The sequence below is a fragment of the Equus caballus genome, chromosome 4 (assembly GCF_041296265.1).
Source record: "Equus caballus isolate H_3958 breed thoroughbred chromosome 4, TB-T2T, whole genome shotgun sequence".
NCBI lineage: Eukaryota > Metazoa > Chordata > Mammalia > Perissodactyla > Equidae > Equus > Equus caballus.
Genome location: NC_091687.1, coordinates 70,117,041 through 70,143,966, shown reverse-complemented (window position 1 = coordinate 70,143,966; position 26,926 = coordinate 70,117,041). Strand labels below are relative to the sequence as shown.

The following is a 26,926-nucleotide window of genomic DNA, read 5'->3' as shown; positions in this document are numbered from 1 at the left end:
ACCTATGCCCCGTTTCGGCTGGTGATGTCACTTATCCACTCAGACTCTGCTAAGCACGTGAGAATCATCCTCCATCTCCTCAAATGCACATTCCAGTGCTGAATCTTGTTGAAATGCCTCAGAAATGGATCCTTCATCCACCCACTCATTCAACAGTGGCCCTAAGAACACACCGTAAGCAGAGCACTGGGCTAGAGACCAAAAGATGAATGAGACACTGTCAGTACAATACCCTCAAGAAGCCCCACAGCCTAGGGATGCAGAGCAGCCACACTACACATTTAAATAGTATTTCTTAAATAACTGATTCTTTAAGCCTTTTGCAAGTATTTATTTGGGTGAGATCATAAAATATATATTTTATAATACACATAAGAAAAAACACATTTGAAGGAATAAAAAACAAAATGACAGGAGGTGACAGAACTTAGTGTTTATAAAGGAAATCACCAATAACTTTAACAATTCAGAGAAGAAATTCAAAGTGTATTTAAAAGTTGAGACCATGCTTTACAATATTCTATAATAAAAAATAAAGTATTAGGCTTTTAAAGGTAATACATGACTTAGTTTTTCAAATGATTTCATAATGGGGTTCTAGACTGTCGTACATGGACGTGAAAAAAAAGACAAAAACTTTGGCAAGCAAAGTATTAGTCTGTAGCAGCTTGGTAAAGTTTACTTTTTTCATATAAAGACTCTTCAATTTACATTTGTTTTTGTTACAGGAGCAGAAAGAACTATTATGCCAAGTATATTTGAGGAGTCTGTAAGCTATATAGCAAAAACGATTATTTAAAAAAGCCTGTATTCTATGAAAATGTGCACCACAAGCAACTATAGTAACTGAGTAAATGTAAACCATGCGATTATAAACATTTCTAAACCAAACATTTAACTTCCGAACCTCACACAACATCCTCTACGTCCACATCTTGTTTAAAGGCAGCCTCAAGCTTTTAAACCAACGTATGTTTGCTATTTGACAAAGTTCTTACCCTCCATTACCAAAAATGCTTCTGTAAAGTCCCTCAGAAATTTCTCAGTCCTCTAGTAATATGATATATCATGATCAACAAATGATCGCAACCTGCAGAAAAAAGCACTGAGGCCAGAGGAAGGAAGACCAAGTTGGAGGTTTCTATCTCCAACCCTGGAAGACCTTTCTACTTTGAGACCCACAGCTCCAAGAAGACAACTCAAAATGTCTTACTTTTAAAAAAATATTGTATCATGAAAAATTGAATAACTAGATTTCTAGGAAAATGAGGCTTTTAAATTAAGGTTTAGCAAAATTGACTATAATGAATATTCTTCCAATCATTTATGAATAACAGAAATCAGTCGAAGCTTTACATATAAAAGATATAAATACTGCATAATGTGTAGTGAATATTGGCACATACCCTTTCGTATTTAAAGCATAAAATGCAATCAAGCAACTCTGATGCTCTTAAGATACCTTTATGACATAGCTCAAAAACCTCTATATGGGATGGAAACTTCCCACAGTTTAAGGCTTTGCAATAGGTTTATAGCAAGCATCAGGTTGCCAGAGGCGAATATCAACAAGAACTTGATTGAGTTTTTGCATCCAGAGATCCCGCTCTTCCTTGGTATCTGCAGACAGCCAGTTCCTACAGGAACAAACAAACAAACAAAAGGTCAGGATGCTTTCCCCCAATTCCATACCTCCCTATGCTTTTGCTAGGAAAAAAAAGAAAAACCTAAACAAACCAGTAAAATGAGTTACTCTTCACCATCTTCTAATGGATGCTAATCAAATGCCCCAATAGTGAGATGCTTCTTCAATTACAATAAAGGAAAATTATCCCCAATCCCCAGGCTGGTTAGCTGAATCATAACTCAAACTGATGATAATTGGTAAATGATGGAGTTTCCAAACCAAAGATGGTAACTGTCTTGTACAGGTGGTCTGGCCTGGGCAATTTGGTGGTATGGGACACACACTGAGTGTGCGCCACTTCCTAGCAAGAGCTAGCACACCACAGGCCTGAATCTGGGAGCTCCCCAAACCCCTCAGTCTCGGGCTCCCCAAGAATTGGAATCACAGCCTCGTCAAACTTCACCTGACTTAACAGGCAATACTATTTTGTACCGTCTCCCGTTATTTTTGTCCTACTGTGTTAGTAAGACATGGTATTTACAATAAATTATCTAAAGATTCTAAGACTTTGTCTACCCTAACCTCTCTGTCCATATCATGAATCTCTTCTTTGCATCCATATTTAGCTACAAGTTGAATAACTAGTTGATGAGGCAGGCAAGGGTAGGGGAGAGGGGGAATTCCCTGACTCACAAGTCAGACCATTCTTCTAGAGAACAGACAATTGTTAGAAGGTCTTTATATTGGACTTATTCTACATCTTTATAATTTCTCCTCATTGGTACTAGAAATGGTATAAACATGAATAAGTAGTGAGTTGATCATCTATTAATCAATGGAGAGAATATAACACTTATCAATAACAATAATAACCATTTGTTGAGCTCAGTCCATGTACTCGACATTGTGCTAAGTATGTCTACTCATTAATCTCTACTGTCACTCTGTGGAGTTTATTTTTCCCTGTCGACACAGGAGAATCCAGAGGGCCAGAAAAGTTAAGTAACTTGCCATGGTTACATTTGGTAAGTCATTGAATCAGATTCAACCTAAGTCTGTTGACTCACAGCTCCATCGTATAACACTGCCTCCCCATGTCATGATGAAAGATTTCTAGTTCAAACGTGTAGTCTATATTTCAGAAGTAGGCATTATTGATCAGAAGAGAAATCTTTCATATTGAAGGAGGGAAAGATAGCAAGGTTGGTTAGTAGAAATAAAAATGAGATACATTAAATTTAGATAAATGGTATAGGTCAAAAAGGCCCTGTGGAGAAACAGATAAATGAGGCCAAGGAGAATGCAGAACTGCAGAATGTTTATATTCTGCAAAATATATGATAAAAAAAGCTTTAGAAGCAACCAAGCAAAGCTTGACTGAACCAAGACTGAACTGAGAATGCACCACTCTCAAATGCTTGGATAAAAAAGTGCTCACTCAATTACGATAATGTTATAATGAGAAAAACTACATGCAAATGAAGTACAGAGTAATTACAGCGCCATGTGATCTAGTTATTTCTACCGCAGGAGAGGGTCAAAGGAGAAGTCTGGGAGGGTTTATGTAGCAGGTAAAAGATAAGATTATATGAAAAATATGAGTAATGTTTAAAAGGGTTAAAATGGACCGGCCCTGTGGCAGAGTGGTTAAGTTTGCATGCTCTGCTTCTGTGGCGTGGGGTTTCGCTGGTTTGGATCCTGGGCGCGGACATGGCACCACTCATCAGGCTATGCTGAGGCGGCGTCCCACATGCCACAGCTGGAAGGACCCACAACTAAAAATATACAACTACGTACCAGGGGGCTTTGGGAAGAAAAAGAAAAAATCTTTAAAAAACTTAAAATGGGCCAGCGTGGTCAGGAACTACTTAGGTACTGTATTGTGGTTGGTTCCCCAATGACAGTGGCCACGGACAGGGTAGCTATCAAACAAAATGACTGTAAATCCATTTTGCCTCTTCTGATCTGTCTGATGCCACCACTGCATAGAAGGCCCCCTGAAGGAAAGGAATGGATGAGTTCAACTGGATTAATATGGAAGTAATCTAGACATCAAGAATTTCCAAAGAATGGGACTCCTATCTAGCTATTTTAAAACAAATTGGCAGTATCTGGGCAATTTTGCTCTATTTTAATATAGTGTCTCTTAGCTGTAGCTTTCTGATATTTCTGCATCAGAAACTCATGGAGTCAGTTCTATCCATGTCCCTGTCTGCAATATCTAGCCGCAGCCTGATTAATAGAGACTTTGTCAAATTCTAACTTCTGTCCTTAATCACAGCTTTGTACATTGAGGTTGGTCTTCAAGCTTCTCTTGGGCATCCAAGCAAAAGAATCTTAGACTTTTAGAAGAAAGCTTTTGCATCTTATAATTAAGCTTAGGGTTAAGAAAAAAGTGACATTCTCAATAGGTTATTCTGTTAATTTCCAACCAGAAATTTGCGGAGGACAACAAGATTGTTTTTGTAAGCCACCTGATTAATTGAGGGCATTTTTGGAATGTAAAGGGAAGGGATCTATGAAGTCTCTTTAAGTAACAAATGACTTTTCTATTACACATGAAATCTTCAAACTTAACCCAAAGTTTATTAGCTAACTGCCTTGAAAACGGTTACACTGTGAATATATTGGAAAACATGATGAGCTAAGATATAACTTGAATGTTATGCTTTACTTAACTACATTTAGTTATTATAGATTGTTCTCTTACTGATGTGTGTGTTTTGTTTCCTCATTAAGACTGTATCCTCTTCAAAGACAAGGACCATCTCTGATATTTCTTACAGCAGTAAGAACATAGTGGGCAATCAATTGTTTAGTTGACAGAATTATTTATAGCCCAATACATACTTGGTGACACAAAGTGTGTCCCTGCATTGGCTGACAAGAGTCTCTCGGTCATCTTCTCTTTGTGGTCGGACAGTAATTAATTCAAAAGTGTTGCGTCTTGCACAAAATTCTCTGTTAGCTGGTTCTATCTGACGACTGGTACAATTGGCCAGGTTTATCCTTCCTATGGGATTCTTTAAAAACAAATTTAAAAAAAAATTATTAATAGAAAATAAACCATTTGAGTCAGTAAGCATTAAGGAGTACTTAAGTCGGGATAAAATTAAAATTAAAAAGCCATTAATTTGAAAGTCAAAATTAAATTACATTAGATTTAGAGAAACATTAAATATTTATTATTGTTTCTTGCTGGACATAAAAATAGGAACAAAAAATTTCAACTGGAGCTCTTAGCCAACTTAAAAAATAAACTCTTTGTTATGGAAAACTTCAAACAGATACAAAATAAAAAGAATAGTATAACAAACTTCCACGTACCCATCAACCAGCTTCAACAATTAGAAATACACATTCAACCACCTTTCATCTATAGCCCACTCACTTTTTTGTTGTCAATAAACAGAAACTTAGACATCTTATTTCATCTGCAAACATTTTTTATGTATCTCTAAAAGATAAGATCAAACAACTGCTTTGAATTGTTGGAAGCCATGTCATTCCGGTGGTAGGAGAGTCAAAGATAAAAATTCATGAGACTAAATGCTGCTGAAAAATGGGAAAAGGGACATTTACAGGCACACACAATTTAGAAATAGCCAATAAAAGTGTTAACTCTAATAATTTTAAAAAGGAAATTAAAATTAAATATAGCATTTTAAAACATTAGATTGGCTAAGTCTGGAAAGAAGAGTAATAATCTCTGTTGATTGGTTGGGGGGGTGGGTAATAGAAACTCTCATACATTGTGAAAGTATAAAATGGTCTACTACTGGTAGGCAATTTGATAACAACAATCAAAAAAACATTCAAAATAGGCATATCCTGTTCCTACAATTCTACCTAAAAGAAACTCATCCTAATACATAAGTGCACAGAGATGTTTATATAGGTGTAGTAACTATTTTTTTCATAATAGTGAAAAGTTTGAAACAAATTAAATGACAGTAATAGAGGACTATTTAAACAAATAATGATATTATGTCTCCAGCAAGTAAGGCAAACTAAACAGTCTGAAAAAATCCTCCCATTATATAACCCTCCAAATGCTAGATAACTGAGTGTACAAGAATGGAAAAGACATCTTCAAAGGCCAAAATCAGTGAGGAAGAGAGAAGTACAGAATGGTAAGCTAGCCTGAAACCTGGCTTCTCTTGGAGCATTTGCCAACACTAGGAACCCACAGTCATGGCTCACACGTGTTAAATGATATACCATGAAGTCTGGTTATTTGCTTTAAAATATCCCAGCAAAACAAAAGAATAAAAAAGGATTTATGTTCTGGAGAGATAAATGAAACATAAAAATTAATAACTGTTGAAGCTAGGAGTTCATTATACTATTTCTCTCTGTTTTATGCACATTTGAACATTTTCAATTATAAAAAGTTAAATATATAGGTATATATATTCTTGTGTGCATAAAAAGCAAGGGCCAAGGATAAGTAATACATTATTAAATAAGAACAAGTTAGGAGACTTGCCTCACCAGAGATTAAAATTTATTTTAAACCTAAGGTAATTAAGACTGAGAGATACAGACCAAAGAAACAGTATAGAAAGCCTAAAAATGGACCTACGTATATAATGATACTTTGATACATGCCAGAAATGGCACATGGATGAGCGGGGAAAGGAAGGACCATTCAATCATACTGGCACGACTAAATATCCAGATGGGGGAAAAAAAGTTAATTCTAGATAAATTAAATGTGAAGTATAAAACTTTATAACTTTTAGAAGAAGGTGTTAAGAGAATATCTCTATGACTGTAGAGTAAGAGATGGTTTTCCTAAATATCACTCAAAAAAGCAAACAATAAAGCAATAAATTGACAGATTTGATTACTTTAATATTAAAAAATTCTATTTAGGAAAAGATACTCCAAAGATAAATTAAAAGATATGCCACGCCAAAGACTAGGAAAATATAATTGCAGTTTACCAAAAAAATAGAAAAATGGGTAAAATATGCAATCAATTCATAGGAGAGAAAATAGAAATGGCCATTACACACAAGAAAACATGCTTACTCTAGTAACCAAGGAAATACGCAATAAAAACACAGTGAGATAACATTTCATACCTATCAGACTGACAAAAGTTTACAAGGCTGACAGATCAAGCGTCGATGGGGATGTGCAACACTGAGAACTCTCAAATACCTTTGGTGGGAATGGAACATTCACTTTCAAGAATCATTTGACAAATCTAGTCAAGTTGAAGATATGCAAACCACATAACCCAGCAATTCTGCTACTATATGCAAACTCAAGAAAGAGCTCTGAGTGATGTATTGATGTATACGAGAAGCTAAGTCACAGCAGCACTGTTCATAATAGCAAGAATTTGGAAATAATCTAAGTGTCCACAGGTAGGAGAATGGATAAATTAATTGTGATGTATTCTTACAAGGGAATACTTTAGTACAGAGAAAAAGGGACAAATTAGAGCTACATATATCAACTAATTTCACAAACTGTGTTGACAATGCAAGTTGCAGAATAATATGTACAGTATGATATTACTTGTATAATGTTTGAAAATATGCAATTGCAATAACATATATTGCTTAAGAATATATATTATATGTATATTAAGAATATATATAATATATAAAAAAATTTAAAGAAATATGTAGGAACAATAAATTTCAGGATGGTGTTATCTCTGTGGAAGGAGATAAAATTACATGGGGAGCTTCAACTAGACTGATAATACAGAGGTTGACGGAAATTGTTTTTTATGTCTTTTTGAATGTTCTATTTCACAATAAATTTTTAAATAAAATTTTATATGGCTACAATGTAATACATATAGCAATTAAACACATTACAAATATATCTTTACATGATATCTTTACATATAGAAACATGTCAGGATATATTATTAAGTAAAAATCAGATTATAAAAAGCATGCTTTCTGTTTAAAAGATTAATAAATGGATATATAATTATTATTATATATTATACATTTTTGAAGTTTAGAAGGATATACAACCAAAATATGAAAAGTAGTTGTCTCTGTTATGGCTGATTTTACTTTTTAATTCTGCTTATTTCTGTTTTCTAGCTTGGGGATAATAAATAATCATACTTGGGCAATAACATTAAATTCCTAAAAAAATGAGATACAACTTATTACACAAAATCCTATTATCAAATTTCAAAACAAAACCAAAACCACTGTATTCCTGTGGGTGGTTTTCCATTACTGTTTTATCCCAGATTTAGGAAAATCCACTAGTTCATAAAACACAAAATGGAACTCAACATATTTCTAAAAATGTCAATAAAAAAATTATGAAACATTCCAGGAGAAAAGAAAGACAGATATATGCCTTAAGGTATTTTAAGAGTGGTCAAATCACAAGGAATGGATAAGATACAAAATTTTTATACAAATACACACACACACACACACACAGGTCTTGCAACAAGAACAGTTTTCATTTTTCCCCTTCCCCAAAGCCCCAGTACATAGTCATATATTCTAGGTAAGTTGTCCTAGTTCTTCTATGTGAGCTGCTGCCAAAGCATGGCTACTGACAGACAAGTGGTGTGATTTCACACCTAGGAACTGAACCTGTGCCGCTGAAGCAGAGCACATGCAACTTTAACCACTAGGCCACGAGGGCTGGCTCAACAAGAACATTTTTAATGGCTTAGTAAAGATACTCAAAGAGGAATCTGGGTGGCTAGTGGGGGCCAGAGGGAACACTTGCATGAAATGCTACATGAAAGCCAGTCAGAGCTGTCACCACTGACTCCTACTATTAATATTACCTTTCGTTTCTCATCATCAGGATAAGTCCAATAAGAGATACAGTTTCCAGAAAGAACACACCATCTTCGATGCCAGGCACCAAAACCACTAACATCTTCAAATATGGTCTGGAAAAGTCAATGAAATACTGACTTCAGAAACTTGAAGATCAATTAAATGTTAATTCTTTATGTTAAAAACTTCAATATGTTGACATATTTCACACCTTGAAATCTTTGCATGATTCTCATGTCTTTTACCTTAGTAATGAAAACGACTAATTGCTCAAACCCAAAACTTTACACAGATTTTCAACATCGTCTACAAGCATAAGGCATTCAAGAACTTTCAGATATTAACTCCAAATAAATACCTCTAGCTAATTTTAGACTTTTTAAAAACATGGTATCCCTAATCTTAAGTAATCTTAAGTAAGAGCAAAGTTCTTCAAGTGTTGGAGAGTAAAATATACGAGAATATCATATCTTATATATTGAAAAAACTAACAATAGCTAATGAAAAAGCTAATGAATTAAGTTAGACTTATTTTAATACGGAAGACTGGCATTTAAGTTTTATTCAGGAGAATAAAACAGTATCAGAAAAGCGTCAACTCATGATCATATGCCTAGATGGATTACTACGGTAACTCCAGTCTACTGCTGAGCCATCAGGCACACCTGGAAGTGGCATCGCACTGCAGTCAGGCAGTTGGCCAGCTCATGCCTTAGGAATGCAATTAGAATCCTTTACATTCTTACAGGAGTGGAAGCAGTCCTTTTGGTTAAGGACAGGAATCTGGCATAGGTAACTAAAAACGTGGTTTTTTTCCATGGAAGTACTTCTACTTAAGCAGTATAAGTAGAAGCTGTTTCCTCCCCCAACTATTTTTTATTTGTAGTCATAAGGAGCCCTAATTTACATGAGTCCTTACTTTTAACGTAAAAAAAAGAATTACTTTAGGAAGTGTTATATTAAAAAACAAAGCAAGGTAAAAATGTAACAATACTATACATCATAGGTTGGTAAATTGTTTCCATAAAGGGGCAAAAAGTAAGATTTTAGAATTGTGGGCCACACAGGTTCTGTCACGGCTATTCAATCCTGCTCATCTAGTGCAAAAGCAGCCATAGACGACAAGTAAACAAATGAATCCATGTTCCAACAAAATTTTATAAAAACAAGCAGTGGGCCATACTTTGCCGACCCCTAATATAGATTATCCAAAGGCATCTCTGTGTTTGATTTCAGAATGCCTTAAGGCTTTTCCACCTTTAAATGGCTCAACTAAGCCTTTGATCAAACCTATGATAGTGAGATATATACTCTTCTTGATTGACAAATTTGTGTGAATTGACCAAAAGGTGGATGGAGTTAGGAGTATAATTAATCCCTGGCCATGGAGGAAAGTTACTTTGTGTGAAGAAATGTTTTCATGATAGAATGAGACCTCAAATTTATTAGCATAATTAATGAGCTCAAATTAATTAGCTTACTCTAACTAAATATTCCCTTACCTCACCTTTTTTTCCTCCTCCCCAATTTATCCTCTTTCCTCCCCAACACATGCTTTTTCTCGGCAATATTGCTCACAGCCACCCAAGGAAAAAAAGACAGTAATCTTGTATTTCAATCTCAAGCCCAAAGTTAGCACAAATGACTCACCAGCTCTCTTTTGTGTTTATGTTCATCTTTTACACCATAAAGGTAAAAGAGAAGGAAAAATTGATGGATAAAATAACACAAGTTATTATTATACCTACCTATGACCAGAGAGGAATAACAAGAGAACAGCTTTTTCATTTTTATAGCTGAGGAAGTGGAGGGTCAAGGAAACTAAATGGTGACACAGAATCACAAAGCAGAAGTGGAACCTTCTAACTAACCCAGAAGGTCCTTCTCTATCTGTTCATCAGCCCAGGCAGAGCTAGACCAGCACCATTTAGAATCACTTCTCAAGTTTCTCTGGTCGATAGTCTCGTTTCCTTCCAGTGATCCCTGACACATCAGGAAGGAAAACTGAACAAAGCAACTTTCATTTCAAAGACTATACCTCTACTTTTTAGAGAGGGTGGAGGTAACGAAAAGGCATTGTTTAGACAGGGGACAGGAATTATTCTGGGGAATCCTGAGCAATTTCTTACCATATTTCTGTAGGTGTGTGTTGACGTGATAAGAATGGGCTGTAGGATTCAGGACAGAGTAAATCTGAAAAGGTCTAACTCTAAACTAGTTAAGAGCCCGGCTCAAAAATTAAATAGGTCAGACATTATATGCAAATGAACTAGATGCCATAACAGTCTCTCAGTTGCTAAAGGCGTCTACAATAAAATATGAAAATATTTACATGAAAAGAAAAGGTCAGTAGGTAAACACTGCCTTCAAGTTAGAAATTTATAAAAACGCTTTTCCAAGAATATCTAGTGCCATCTGCTGGATTTACATGTAAAAAAAGCTGAAGTCTGATTAACAGTCACATTGGCCATGTGGGCTTTGTGTATAATCCAGCTCTTCTCTCTGTACCCTTTGACAGCAAATGCAAACTCATTTGTGTATCCTTTGTATCATTCAAATTCCTGCTTCACAAAGAAAACTAAAGCTATTAGATTTTTCTCAAGTCTTGCCACCACACCCAGAATCTTCCATGTATTCTACACATGCTTTTCTCCCCTGATAACGGAAAAAGAATAATTCTGTATAAAAGCAATCCCATGAACTGTGGTTTGGGTCTTATATCCTCTCATTCTCGTAACTTTGCTCCATGTATTAATAATTCCTTAACCCTGGTACAGATTCCCCATTGCCTCTATCTTCAACCTCTTTGGCCCTATCAGAAGATACCTGTTTGAATTTAAAGACTGAAGTCTCTCTGATCTTAATAAAATGTCAACAAAATCCTTCTTTCACCCTACGGGGCTCTGCAAGTCCAACACTGTATCTCTTTACCCCTTTGCAGCCACGCTTTGTTTCAGAGAGTTGCTCACACCCTCATTCCTCACCTCCCACTCCCCTTATAACTGAAGCCAGGTACCTGAGGGTTACTGTAAATATTCAATAAGAACATGATTATCCTTCAACCTTGTTCCCAACACAGACACAGATGAAAAGAAGTTAAACTTACTAATTTGCTATTTTCTTGTTTCACCTGAGGAGTGACTCAAGAGTCACAATGATTTATGTGCTTGTTTTGCAGAAGAAAAAGAATGCATTTAAGGAAGTTATGATCACCAGATAACCAGTCCCCAGCTGCTACTGAGCCCAAAAGTCTGATTGCCCAAGGGCTTATCTGGAATGAAAGAAACAGGATTTTCCCTTTATTTCTCCAAAACTACTCCTCCTAAGCCCCTTAGCTCTATAAAGATCCCATGCTTTCTTCTTTCCTTAAGGCAGATTTAAGAGAACCTGTCCTCCCGCCTTCTCATTTTGGCCAATCCAAATAAACCTTTCTCCGTCTCTAACCACCAGTGTCTCAGTGATTGGCTTATTGCATATGGGGCACACAAACTTGAGATTAAGAGGTTCAGTATCATAACCATTTGCAGTCTAGCTTCTGCTCTCACCACAACTAGAATGACCACCTTGTAAATATGTCCAAGAGTTTCTAATGATCTAACTTGATCACTCTCTCTTTTAGACTCTTTCTTCCCTTGGCAAACAGGACACTAAATTCTATGTTGCCCTCCCTGTATTCTCCTTTGAGAGCTTCTCTTCCTAGGGCTGTGGTGTAAATATTAGTGTTCCTCCCAAGTCTGCTTTACTCAACTCCCTCTGTGCTTCAATTACTATCTCTATGCTGCAGATTTTCACACCTTCATCTCAACTAAAATGTCTATCTTGAGCTCCAAACCCAGATCTTTGAAATATGTCTCTAGACATCCAAAATTCAAATCATTTAAGACTTAACTCAATAAAACTTCCCACCTTGGATGGGGACTGACTGCCAAGGGGCATGAAGGAACTTTCTGTGGTAATGTTCTTAACAGAAGTTTGGGTTACATAGATGTATGCATGTGTTAAAACTTAGAGGATGTACACTTAAGATTTAGCGGAATCTGTTAATGTCTATAATATACTTTGAAATTCTTCTCCCAAAACATGATATTTTCAGCAAAAGGCTAGAGGGATGGCTTAAAAGAATGGCTAGGTAGTAGATACATAATAAAGCAAGGATAGCAAAAAATATTAAAGGGAAAATCTAGATGGTGGGTATACGGGTGTTCATTGTAAGATTCTATCAACATTGCTGTATGCTTGCAATTTTTCACAATAAAATTTTAGGGGGAAAAAACACTTTCCACCCAAACATGCACACTTGCTCCTCCCCAAGGTCCCTCAGTGCATCACTGCCACCCAGTTAGTTGTGCAAGGCTGTGATCTGGGTGAAATCCTTACTTCTGCTTTTCCAGTCACTAGAGCCAAATCACTAGGGTCTGCCCTCCTTCCTTCTTCATCTCTCCGTGATGGGTCCTTCTCTTTATCCAGACTACCAGTCCCCATCACCTCTCTTGTGGAGTAACTCAGTCTCCTCGCTAGTCTTCCTCCGGGTTGTCACTCTCCAATCCACTTTCCACCTGTCAGTCAGAATGACTTTTCTAAACCCCAAACTAGATGTTATTCCTCTGCTTAAAATTCTACAAGAGTACTTCACTGGCTTCAGGATAAATTCCAAATTCTTTAAAAAGCCTTTAACACTTGGCTCCATTTCTCCCAACCATACCTGCCTCCCTGCCCCTCCTCCACACACACTCAAACTCTAAGCTCTAGCAATCCTGAAATACCTGCCACTAGTAAATGTGTCATCCTTTTTTCTGGCGGGAGTGACTGAGGTATGGGCCCTCCAGGCCATTATACACACTCCTCTCTTTATCTAGAACACTCTTCCCTCCTCTTTCCCTCTGGCTAACTTATTCAGTAAGCAGTTTACAAGTTACCTCTTCCAATAGCTTTCTTTAAGCCTCCCTACTCATACTCAAAACTTAATGTCCCACCAATTTACACCCATGCCTTCTATGCTTTCTCCTATTATAGTACTGTATTGTACTTACTTGTTCACTTGTATTTCTCCTTGTTAAACTAAAAGTTCCCGAGTAGAGGGATTATTTTTTGTGGCCTATTACATTCCAACACCAGCACAGTGATTGGCATATAGTGGACATGCAATAAATCTTTACTGAACCAACTTATCACTTAATCACATAGGCCTTCATCCTATGGGAAACCAAGTCTATACTTCACAAAATGGAAAAAAGAAAATATAGATTAAGTGATCTTACTTACTAGAAAACCTCTTTCTTCAACACTTGAATTCACTTGACACTTTATTTTTAAATAAATATGACCTTCCAAAGGAGATAAAAAGGGCACCTGTGAAGAAAGAGGGCAAATTATTTGCAAAACAGTTTCAAAGTGTGATTTTTCTTGATAAAACATGTATAAATCATGAATAGAAAATATTATGCCTTGAAAACACAGTATTTTCTAAAGCTAGAATATAAAATAGGAAGCCAAAAGCCACTGGTTCCTTAGCAACAAATACTTTTGAATAAATTTATTCTGGGTAGAGCTTGATAAAAACAGAACCCCTAGTCCCAAGTTAATGTGATAAAGAAAACACAGATTTAAGAGGAGAATACATGTGCTTATCCATTCTCCATCAAGAGAATATACTTAATAGAAAATTGGATAAATCAACTGGTATATTAATACAATACAATACCACTCAGCAATAAAGAACAGTGAACTGCAGAATGGAAAAGTCGATCCTCAAATTCACATGGAATTGCAAGAGGCCCCAAATAACCAAAACAATCTTGAAAAAGAAAAACAAAGTTGGAGGAATCATACTTCCCAATTTTAAAACTTAATCCAAAGCTACAGTAATCAAAACAGTGCAGTAGTGGCATAAGGATAGACATATAGACCACAAGAATAGAACGGAGAGTCCAGAAAGAAACCCACACATCTATGGCCAATTGATTTTCAACAAGGGTATCAAGACCATTCAATGAGGAAAGAGCAACAAAAGATAGATAAATCAGACTTCATCAAAATTAAATGCTTTTCAGTATGGGGGTTCCTCTAAAAAATTAAAAATAGAACTACCATATAATCAAACAATCCTATTTCTGGGAGTTTATCCAAAAGAACTGAAATCAGGTTCTCAAAGGGATATTTGCACTCCCATGTTCAATGCAGTGCTCTTTACTATAGCCAAGAGGTGAAAACAACTTAAATGTTCATCAACAGATGAATGGATAATGAAACTGTTGTGTAATCTCCTTTCTCCTCACTTCTGAGTATGAAAAGTACTGTGGGCCACTCAGATCCTGTTCTTCTCAGAGTCTGAAGTTTGTTTTTTTGGCTCTGAAACTCCCCTGTGTATGTTTTCTTATATGTTCTAAGCCATAGCACCACACCTCTACACAGCAGATCCTTGAGGTCAATTATTCTGTCTTTTTCATGTTTGTTCCCATATCCTACTGACAAATCATATCCAATAAATATTAGCTAAAAGAATATTGTTTGGCCAAATAAATACCCAGAGTTGTAATGAAAAAGAAAAGAAAATGTGGTACACACATACAACTGAATATTATTCAGCCATAAAAAAGAAGGAAATCCTGTGAGATGCTGCAACATGGATGAAACTTAAGGACATTATGCTAAGTGAAATAAGCAGTCACAGAAGGATTCTATTTATATAAGGTGTCTAAAGTAGCCAAACTCATAGAAGCAGAAAGTAGAATGGTGGTTGCCTGGAGCTGATGGGAGGGAGAAAAGGGGAATTGCTATTCAATAGGAATAGAATTTCAGTCATGCAAGATGGAAAAATTCCAGAGATCTGTTGTATAACATTGTGCTTATAGTTAAAAATAATGTGGACTTAAAAATATGTTAAAAGGGTAGACCTCATGTTATGTATTATTTACCACAGTAAAAAAAAAATTTAAACTTTTGTGAATCAAAGATTATTATCAAGAAAGTGAAAAGATAATCTATAGAATAGGAGAAAATATTTGCAAATCATATTTCTCACAATGATCTAGTATCCGGAATATATAAAGAACTTACAACTCAACGATAAGAAAGACAACTCAATTAAAATAATCCAAACAACCCAGTTTAAAAATTAGCAAAGGACTTGAACAAACATTTCTTCAAAGCAGATATACAAATGGCCAACAAACACATGAAAAGATGCTCAGCATCAATAGTCATTAGGTAATAAATGTTAGCTTGACGATGATGATGATGGTAAGGATTATGATGAAGATGATGAGGATTTCAATGGAAATTTCAAGTTGCCATAGAGTCTGGGACCATTTAGTGAGGAATGAATAAAAAGGAATCTGATTATTTTATTGGAAGCACACTATTTTGAACCAAAATGAACATAGGTTTAAATTACAAAACCAATAGTAATAAGTTACAGAAAGCAGATTTTTCTATTGTTTGTTTTAGAGTTGAATCATTCTGTACCTATAAAGATTTTCTTATTTCTTAGATACAAGTATGTTTTGAACATTTGTAATCCCAAAACTCATGCTACAGCTTAAACCATGTTATGGCTGAACTGTCATCCCCCACTCCCCAACCCCTCCGCCCCCGACAAATTCACATGTTGAAGTTCTAATACCCCATACCACAGAATGTGACTATTTGGAGATAGAGTCTTTAACAAGGTAATTAAGGTTAAATGACATCATTAGGGTGGGCCCTAATCCAATATGACTGGTATCCTTATAAAAAGAGAAGATTAGAACACAGATACACAGAAAAGACCATGTGAAGACATGGAAGACCGCCATCTACAAGTTAAGGAGAGAAAGCTTAGAAAAAAACCAAACCTACCAAAACCTTGATCTTGCACTTCTAGCCTCCAGAATTGTGAAAAAAAAAAAAATAGATTTCTGTTGTTGAAGTCCCCAAAAAAAGTCAGTAGGGAAATGCAAATCAAAATCACAATGAGATGCCACTTCCCACCCACTAAGATGGCTGTAATCAAAAATATGGAAAATAATAAGCACTGACAAGGATGTGGAGACTTTGGAACACACATTACTGGTGGGAACGTCAAACAGAGCAGGCACGATGAAAAACAGTTTCGTGGTTCCTCAAAAATTAATCAGAATTATCATATGATTCCACAATTCTTCTCCTAGATATATACTCAAAAGAATGGAAAACAGGTATTCCAACAAGTACACATACATCCAAGTCCATACCAGCATTATTCACAATAGCCAAAAAGAAACAGCCCAAATGTCTATCAACAGATGAATGGACAAATTGTATATACATTCAATGAAATATTATTCAGCCATAGAGGATGATGAAGTACTGATACATGCTACATCATATACATATATAGACACACACACATAAATTTACCCCAAAAGAACAAAAGTTATCTGAGTAATAATTACCTGGCAGGTTATATATAGATAAAAAATAAAGTTGCCCTATAATGTACATAACATAGAGCTAATATATTTAATGATAATAATTTTCATTGAATGTTTGTGCCATTTTACTTCAGGCAGATTTCCAAAATTGAGGACCCCACATCCAATACAAGTCCACATTACAGAGAGGGTAGAAAGATGCAAACATAGACCTAGCAGTGAAAGCCAACATTGAAATCTATCTGAAGAAGACTTGTTTAAGTTCAATATGAAGACTATGGAATGGCCTAAATCCACACAAGGTGCCATTACTGCCATGATGTAATGACTCTTCACCCCCAATCACAGCTCATTTGCTAGCTACAGAGAGACACAGAAAAGTATACCTACATTCTGTCCATTAAATCTATCCCAGTGTGCGTGGTAAGAGGGATACACAGAACAGAGTTCTACTTCCAGTACATGCTCAGCATGCCACTTCCAATTAGGATGTGAAAGGCCACAAAAGACCACTATTTCAAGCCAGCCCTGATAGCCTAGTGGTTAAAGTTTGGCATGCTCTGCTTTGGCGGCCTGTGTTCCGTTCCTGGGCTCAGAACCACAGCACTCGTCTGTCCGTAGCCATGCTGTGGCAGTGGCTCACATGAACAAGAAGAACTTACAACTATACACAACTATTTACTGGAGCTTTGGGGGAAAAAGAAAAAAAGGAGGAAGATTGGCAACAGATATTAGTGTAGGGCGAATCTTACCCTGCAAAAAAAGACCACCATTTGGGGCTGGCCCCGTGGCCGAGTGGTTAAGTTCGCGTGCTCCGCTGCAGGCGGCCCAGTGTTTCGTTAGTTCGAATCCTGGGCGCGGACATGGCACTGCTCATCAGACCACGCTGAGGCAGCGTCCCACATGCCACAACTGGAAGAACCCACAACGAAGAATACACAACTATGTACCGGGGGGCTTTGGGGAGAAAAAGGAAAAAATAAAATCTTTAAAAAAAAAAAGACCACCATTTCTACTGTAACAATAAGAAAACAATGGATAAACTAAGAAAATCATATTTTCCTTAAAATCATCAAAGAGCTGTGGAAACAAAAAGATTAAATGGACAAAATTCAGTAAGAAATGTGTCCTTCCTTGGTAAGCCAACTTGGCAACCAATTCATTCCCTGGGAGCAAGGACTAGCAGAGTAGTAAGCTGGCCATAGGCAATGAATTTTGCAGGGAAAAGGAGAAACCAGTTAAGTATTTAACAGCTGAGCACGGCTAAGTAGATGAGCATGAGCATCTTGAGGAGCCCAGAGGCAGAGCTAAACCCTCCCAACCAGTCAATTACCTCCCCTCAAGAATTTTGCTGAGTAAGTGCTAGTACCACAAGTCGAAGGAAGGTCTGGAAAGCAGAAAGAAATCTTGTAGACTTGGAGAACTTAGATCTCAAAGTTCTGCTAAAAAGGTGGGGCTTAACCTCACTGTCAAGGTATTTGAAGCAAGAACCCAAACTAACTCATCTCATCTAAAACCCCATCTCAGCTCAACTTCTGATTATATCAGAGATGGGCTCCTATCCAAAGTGTCTGAGAAACAAAAGGGTGAGTCATTACTACCTACTTCAGTCTCTACTGCTCTTTCATAACATAACATCTGTCCCACAATTTAAAAATTACAAGATATAAAAAAGCAGGAAAAGGTGACCAATAATCAAGAGAAAACAAAACAACACCCTGTCAAGAGCAGATCCACAGATGATTTAGAAGGTAGAATTACCAAACAAGGACATTCATAATTTATTAAAGAAATTGGAGAAAAAGCTGAACAAAAATGGGTAAGAGGGAGAATTTCAACAGAGAAATGGAAGCTGTAAAAAAGATCCAGATGAAAATTTTAAAATTAAAAAAAAGTTTGAATCAAATAATTCATTGGATGGGTTAAGGAAGCTGAGCACATCAGAAAAAAAGATGGGTGAATTCAAAGACTGGTAAACAGAAGTTATCCAAAACGAAACACAATGAAAAATAGAAATAAAAACCAAAAAGAATGTTATAGACCTGTAGAAAAATAGCCAACAGTCTAACATACATTTAACTGGAGTCCCAGAACAAAGAGAGAACAGGGCAGAAAGTCTATATCAATGAGAATATCCTTCAGAAATTAAGGCAATGTAAAGATATTTTTAGACAAACAAAAGCTAGAGAATCCATTTCCAGCAGACCTATATTACAAGAAATAATAAAGTTCTTCCTGAGAAGGCAGAGATTGCAGATGGAAGCCTAGATCTACAAGATGGAATGAGGAACATCAGAAATGGTAAATATAGAGCCAGACCCACGGCCTAGTGGTTACACCATGTGTCAGAGGCCATGCTGTGGTATCAACCCACATACAAAATAGAGGAAGACTGGCACAGATGTTAGCTCAGGGCAAATGTTCCTCAGCAAAAAGAAAGAAAGAAAGATATGGTAAATATAAAGGACAACTTTTTAAAATATATTTTAAAATTTCTTTTAAAAAACTGATTAAAGCAAAAGTAACAGCAGTGCATTGTGGGGTTTATAATAAGAGTAGAAGTAAAATATAATGGAGTGGGCAAACGGAATTATACTGTTGCAAGGTTCTAACTGTTGTAAGGTATATGAAGTGAAATAATAGAATTTCAAGACAGACTGTAATAGGATAAGGATGCATATTGTAATACTTAGCAATAACTGAAAAAGAACATGGGGATGTATGGCTAAAAAACCCACAGAATAATTTCAAGACAGACTGTAATAGGTTAAGGATGCATATTGTAATACTTAGCAATAACTGAAAAAGAACATGGGGATGTATGGCTAAAAAACCAACAGAGGAGAGAAAAATGTTACCAAAATACTCAATTAATCCAGAACAAGACAAGAAAGGAAAAACAAAGGGACAAAAAATAGATGAGACAAATAGAAAACAAAGAACCAAATGGTAGACCAGGGGTTTGTGAACTTTTTATGAAAAGGCTCAGATAGTTGATATTTTAGACTTTGAGGACCATGTAGTCTTTGTCATAACTATTAAACTCTGCCATTGTAGCTTTTTAAATGCAATATTTGTTTTATCACAGTGGTCTGGAACTGAACCTGCAATATCTCCGAGGTATGCCTGTACATAAACAAATGGCCATGGTTGCATTTCAAACACTTTAGTTACAAAAACAGGCTGCTGAACTTTAATTAACTATAATACATCAATATTGGTTTATTAATATTAATTGTGATACATGTACCATACTAATATAAGATGTTAATTAAAAAAAAACAAAAAACAAAAAACCAGGCCATGATCCTGCGGGCTATAAGTTTGCCTGCTCTTATGGTAGACTAAACCCAACCATATTAGTATTGCATTAAATACAAATGGACTAAACACGCCAATAAAAAGCCAAAAGATTGTCATCCTGGATAACGAAATATGACCATAAAATATGTTTATAAGACACAAATTTGACATATGGACACAGGTTGAGATTAGCAATAGAAAGAGATATTACATACGAACACTAGTCATAAGAAAGCTGTTGTGACTCTATTACGATCAGACAAAATAGACTTTAAAATAAAGAATATTATCAGAGATAAAGTGAACAATTCATCAAGAAGATACAATAATCTTAAATACCTATGCACCAATAATAGCATAGCTTTAAAATACATGAACATAAAAAATTAAGTGCCTAAAGTGAGACAATGTAGCTCTTACTGGTTGGATGTTTAGGGGTTTGATATTTTCTTCCAAATAAAATCATGCTTTCTATCTAGCATTGAAAACATTCACATAAGAAATATTTTTAAGTAAATCATTCTTATCAAAATATTCACACTTAATGAAGACACCTCATGTCAAAAGTATCTTTTAAATTATAAAAGCTGCTTTTATATGTGATATATTTAAAATGGTTTTGAATTTGAATTAAAGACTACAAATATTAAACTTCAATTGGAGAGGTTGCATCACTAAAGTAAAATGGCAACATATATGTATGTAAAGTGATATTGACTTCTGGGTCAAGAGAGAAAGGAGGATGCTATTTTCTGTCATTCCTTCTGCCTAATGAAAAAGAATGACATCCTACTTGGAATAATCTTAGTTCAGTTTAAATTTGAAAGTTTTTATTGTAAGGATAGTTTCTGAAAATTTAGTCCTCCAACACAGTAAAGAAAAGTTAAAGGGGGAATTCTTGGGCAAAATGCATAGATTTCAATAGACTAATTCCATGAGACAAACCTCCAACTTTCTAAATTTAAAAGGCATCCAGAATCAAAACATCACATGCCTCATTATTGTATTTGTCATAAATTCTCTTGCTTTTTTCTTTTCCACATTGTCAGTTTTAAGTTCCTTAGGCTCTCGATGCTGACTAATAGAATTCCATTGTTTAGCCCAGAGAATGCTGCTGGTAAAAAGAATCTCAGAAAGATGAGAAGAAAATGTCCCCTCTTACTCTACAGCTGTGAAAAGTAGACAATATTCTTGGTTAGAAGCTTTTCCTGAAGAAGTGAATTGAGAATATTCACAAAAGAGCCAATATTACTACCCCCTGTTGAGTGCGAAAATGTATGATCCTATTCTATTTTCTTTTTAACAAATGGGTCTTTTAAGATATCCGCAGCTCAAAGATTATTGTTAAAAACTGTAAAATGTGACCTATAACTGGGGTGACTGTGTAAGTTTTTATACACTGGGATATTTCTGAGAGAGAAAGGTGTACTTAATAATTATACCAGGCCAACAGGCATAAACCAGAACAGCCTTGGGCACACTAGAAGGTCTAATCACTCTTCGTATAACCTCAAAATTCTACAACACTAATTGGTTGTTTTACTTCGTAACTATTGGCCCTAATGTTCTTTAAATTGACATCTCTATTTCCTGGAAGGTATAAATACCTACGAGATTTCTTTAAGTCAGGGTGAACTGTGGGATGTCCTTCTCCCTTTATCCATACAAGCATAATGAAACCTATGACTATTTTGGATTCTCTATTCAAAGACAATATTTGAGAGTCTGTGACTTATTGATCGTAATTTAAATTCCGGGATGCCAAACTTTATGTCAGATATTGATAACCTCAAATAAAAAGGCAATCCGCTGTTAGAGGCACACTAGATCTGTAAAGCAAACAGCCTGGGTCAATCTCAAAAGCAATTCCATCCTGAAGGGGATCTCAGAGAGAACCCCCACGACTGTTGTATTATTGGTCAAGGCACCAGTAAAATAAGCAAACTCTCCTTTGTACTGACTGTCTCTGATAGGATATGGGAGACTTGTCTACTCTCTCAAAGTTAATTAAATAGGATAATTATATGAATATAGAAGGTCTTCCATATTTTCCACCAAATTGAAGAACGTCTAAACTTAATTATTTTAAATATTCTCCTATATCAACTACAAGCTATTGGAACAAACACATGCTTCCCCTTGCCACTCACAAAAGTACATTTGGGACAAATTTTACATCTAAATTGTATTGTATTTGACTCAGAAAGAGAATTTGAAGAATTAGACACAATCAATTAAATTTAGTGATTTAATTCTGCACTCAATCATGTGGTTGGCTATTTAAGTCATAATTTCAAAGGAATCGTTAAGAGAATGGAAATATTGTAATTTATTTTTAATTTATGCGACATTTTAAACTAAAATGGCAGCCAAAAAAATTTTCAAAAGAGCAAACAGTCTATATTTAAGATATGTCATTGAAATCTCTTTCATTTTAGAGATTAATAAAATTCTTCCATTTGTAGAAATTGGCTATGTGACAACGCTGAGTAAGGAATACAGTTCACAGAACCCCAGTACTTACGTTTATCTAATTTGAAAATTTTGTTTTAAGAATTTAAAATAAAATAAAAAATACTATCCAGCATTTTGTAAATAAGCATTTTTATATACCCATAAAACGCTTGGAAGTGATTTTCACAAGGATATTAAAAATCTTTTTAAAAATCTTCTAAAATATGATATTTAGTATAATTTTAGGGTTAAATGCATTTTAGTTCAAAAATTAATACACAAAGCAGCATCTACATAGCAACATACCTATTAGCCAATTGAGACCATAAAAGTTTTCTATTTTTACTTAAAACATCACCAACAGCTCTTTCACTATACGGGAGGTCAACAATATTGAACAAATTTTAATTTTAGACATAGCTATTAATTTGGCATTTTAGTACCCAGAAAATCAATGTTGAAGTGAATCTTAAAGAATTATAACATGGAAAAAAGAATATAGGGAAAAAGCCCAAATACCAAACATGCATGAAAAAAATAGAGACCTTTCAAAGAAAGCTTTAAAGAATCACGAGAGTAAAGAAAAAGATTCGCATCTGCAAGAGTCTAAAGAAAGAATAATTTACATAACATCCTTAATTATTCAAAATAAACAAGAAAATATGAGAGTGGTTAGTGAAACAAATACAAATGGGCCAAAAATTAAGGATTGATTTTTAAGCTCATTAGTTTTAAGCAAAGAAAATACGGCCACCTTTTCCTGGAACATATAGCCCAGTAGCTCTCGCTCTTTTACATCATAATTTATCTAAAACAAACAAAATAAAAGACAAAAAGAAAAAAGACCCAGGATCACTCAACTTGTTAAACTAGCTGAATTACTAAATAAAAAGTTACATGAATTTTTTTAAATTAACATGTTAAAATACATTTATGCATTAACAATAATCAAAATTTCAAATATAGTTTATTTTTTGTCTACCTAAAAGAAAGATGGTTCATAGAATTTTAAAGTTAGATTGTTTTCATGTAACCTAATACGGTCATGTGTCTCTTAAAGACAGGGATATGTTCTGAGAAATGCGTCGTGAGGGGATTTCATCGTTGTGTGAACATCACAGAGTGTACTTACAGAAACCTAGGTAGTAGAGCCTACTACACACCTAGGCTACACAGTACTGATTTTATGGGACCACCATTCCATATGTGGTCCGTCATTGATGGAAACTTCATTATGCAGCACATGACTGTATTCTATACTCAGAAAGCAAGACTCCAGAGAAATGAAGTGACTGTGCTCAATGTTGAAGAGGAAATTAGTAATAGGGCAAACACTAGAAACCAGACCTCTTAATTTTTATTCCATCACCTCTATATTCTGATTATAGAAATCTCATAATATTTTTAAATACCTCTGTATACAGCAGGAGTCAACCCAAGGACTAAATTTTGCCTCTAGTTCTCTCACTCCTTAAAATGGTTCTGTTAGCTGTTAAATGTTTAATCGTATCACATTATGGTGGAAAAGTACTCAATAGTCATATTATGCAAATATGAATTTTGAAGCTTTAAATTTGGGGAGGAAAAGAAAGGGAAGGAAATCCCTTATATTCATGAGGACTTTTCTAAGAAATTAACCCATCTTATCCTATGTTGTCAAAATTAAATCTATAAAATATTATTCATTTCAAAATATCAGTTCAAATGGACAAGAGACTACGTTTAAAACTGTAAGCTTAACATCTACATGCAAGAAGTAATACTTCTTGAGTCAGAACTGATATTTAGAATGAACCAGTATATATTACTTTGAAGATTTAACTACTAAGATAGAAGGGGAAAATACTTCCAACACCAAAAAATTTATCATGTAGGTACACTCATGCCTAGCTAAATGTACAACTCTAAGAACATACATTTTCAGTCAAAGATTTCAAATACTTGAAAGTACTGGGGAATTTCCATTGACCAAATTTCTCTATAAATAAATAAATTTGGATTACCTTGTCCAGAGCGAATTTAGTGTTTCCTATTGAAGACAATGACAGCGTGTAAGATCCAACCAGGGCAAAGTTGCTGGTACGCACAGCACTGAGACCGCCTGGACTCGCCATAACTAAAGAAAAAGGAAATGAAGTTTAGTCCAGAGTGACTCTCATAAGTGTAAATAACAATTCCTCACCCACTCCAATAGAATGAAATTAAATTGCCACAGAGAAAACGGCTTCATTTTCCTCCATCTCTAAATATGGGGGAAAATAAATCAACAGATTTCCTAATGAAAGAAAACTGTTAAGTATTTTATATTTAACTTAAGCGAGGCACAGGCACTCTAACATTTGCGATGACGTTTTTAAAGACACAGAACCTAAAAATACATACATAAAAAGCAATTTTCCTATAAGACATATGAAAAGACTTCATTGCTACAGTCTAGGATGACATAATTAGCAGCAGAGACTATATTTGCACAGTGTTTCTTAGTTACTCTCTTGTGCCAAGAAGAGACCAAAAGCCCAAAGGAAGTGAGTGAAACCAGCTCAATCCTAATCCACTTTGGAAAATTTAGGCCTAAAGCCATTCTAGAAAAGGGCGTTCCTGGCTTACTGGTACCTCAGTTCCCAGTGAACTAGAAAGATCCTTTTCTGACATGATACAACACAAGTCATGATCAGTAAAGTTAAAACAAGTAAACTCCGCAGTGTGGATAGCACAAAACAAACCTACAGAGCAAGAGAAGCTGGGGGAAGAGTAATGCTGCCTGCTGCAGTTGTCAGGGGCGAGGTATCACACGTGTACTGCCTGCCAGAGCTGGAGACTGTGACGCCTGGTAGCCTGTGGTGGTATCTGACAAAGATGCAACCAGACAGCATGCTACTCTGGCCAGTAATCTTATATGTTACTAAGGGACATATAGAAAATACTATTCAAAGGAGACTCAGGTAGACACTCATGAATCAAGATGGTCATATGTGTAAGTATGCAATTAATTAGTTCTCTTCCTTACTCTAGTGTTTCAAATAGTTCAAGATCCACTCACCTGAAGAATAAACACTGCTTTTCTAAAAAAAAGGGTGTGAAGAAGAAACATAAGTTATTTTATTTGATATAAAGATTTAAATATTAAATACAAAACTCTTTAACACTGTAAGGACTACATTTCAGAAAACATTACTTTTTCCTGTGTAAATATCAGAGATCCCCCCACACTGGTATATTTTAAAGATTTCCAAAGTGCTGAGAGTTTATAAATGGTTAACCAATTTACAATTATATGTGTAAAACGAAGATTTCTCAAGGAAGCTCAGTTTTTTAAAATTTCTACTTACCGTGGTTATAGATGTGAGAAGTCGCTTTGGAGTAATAGCCTAGAAGAAAAGATAACAATATAATTCCTATCAAACATTATGATCCAGAGCTTAAAACTAAAACTAACCAACCTTGAGATACTCCCACATAGAATATAATTCTTAATTATGAATATATTATACTTGAGTCCTTTATTAAGGCTTTACCCATACTGACATTCCTTTTTTGCTAAAGCTAAATAAAATTCTTTTAAATGATGACATAGAAAAACACCAAAAGGGCAAAGACAAGGAAGGACGGAAGACATGCTAGAGGTTCTATTCCTTACGCCTGCCTGCACAGCAGCCACATCATTCCAAAGTACTGGTTTAGAGGCATTAGTGAGATGAGAGTTCAGAGGAAAGATTTGAGAAAAGTTTAAAGCGGTAATAAAAGTTAGCTGTCAAGCAAATATAGAGAGAACTATTGAGCCTGAGAGTATCAGTATCTTATACTTAGGATCACAATTACTCTAAGATTACTTTCAGTATTCATACCTGTTAAATACAGTAGCTAGAAATTTGGGGAATAAAAATGATCCAAAAACTTGATAATCATCAAAAATTGTACATAAATTAAAACTGCTGTGATATCTATTATTTGAGATTATAACATTTTCACTGGGTTTCTTTCATTCTCACCTTGGACTTGTATGCCTTTTTCTTCTTATCAGGGCCTGCGGGTTCTTTCTTTTGCACCTACACACAAAAACCAAAGCATAATTAGCTTAAAATCTGATTTTTAAGAAAAATATACTATTAGCTAGTTTATAAAGCTTTAACTGCTTACCAAGCTGTAAACTTCAATATTTATTTCAAAGTCATTGGACACATCTTGTCTGGAAAAATAAAGCATTAAAACTATGAAAATAATATCAGGTTATGCCATTAAAAATGATACCACAAATACTGTTACAAGACCCTGAGAATAAAGAAATTCTCTGTGTTTTTAACTAAACTCAATATGTGGTTATAAACCATTAAAGAATACAAAAATTGGGAAGAAGTTAATTTTTTCCT

General features: G+C 35.2%; 1 protein-coding gene across 24 annotated transcripts in view; it reads right to left on the bottom strand.

The window, feature by feature from the left end:
* Nucleotides 1–315: 315 nt before the first annotated feature.
* The window catches only part of ANLN (anillin, actin binding protein), a 132,559-nt gene continuing 105,948 nt past the window's right edge, over nt 316–26,926 (bottom strand). For 14 of the 24 annotated variants that reach the window (XM_023639513.2, XM_070264832.1, XM_070264838.1 and 11 more), the window contains 9 exons: nt 26,697–26,745; nt 26,549–26,605; nt 25,889–25,927; nt 25,600–25,621; nt 24,563–24,675; nt 13,675–13,761; nt 8,418–8,525; nt 4,478–4,650; nt 316–1,637 (listed from right to left, as the gene is read on the bottom strand). In XM_023639513.2, the coding sequence (XP_023495281.1) occupies nt 1,514–1,637; nt 4,478–4,650; nt 8,418–8,525; nt 13,675–13,761; nt 24,563–24,675; nt 25,600–25,621; nt 25,889–25,927; nt 26,549–26,605; nt 26,697–26,745 (772 nt within the window). In that variant the 3' untranslated portion in view covers nt 316–1,513. Of the gene's footprint in view, nt 1,638–4,477; nt 4,651–8,417; nt 8,526–13,674; nt 13,762–23,313; nt 23,368–24,562; nt 24,676–25,599; nt 25,622–25,888; nt 25,928–26,548; nt 26,606–26,696; nt 26,746–26,926 lie in introns of all 24 variants that reach the window. The other 10 variants (XM_070264830.1, XM_070264831.1, XM_070264835.1 and 7 more) reach the window with 1 other exon arrangement.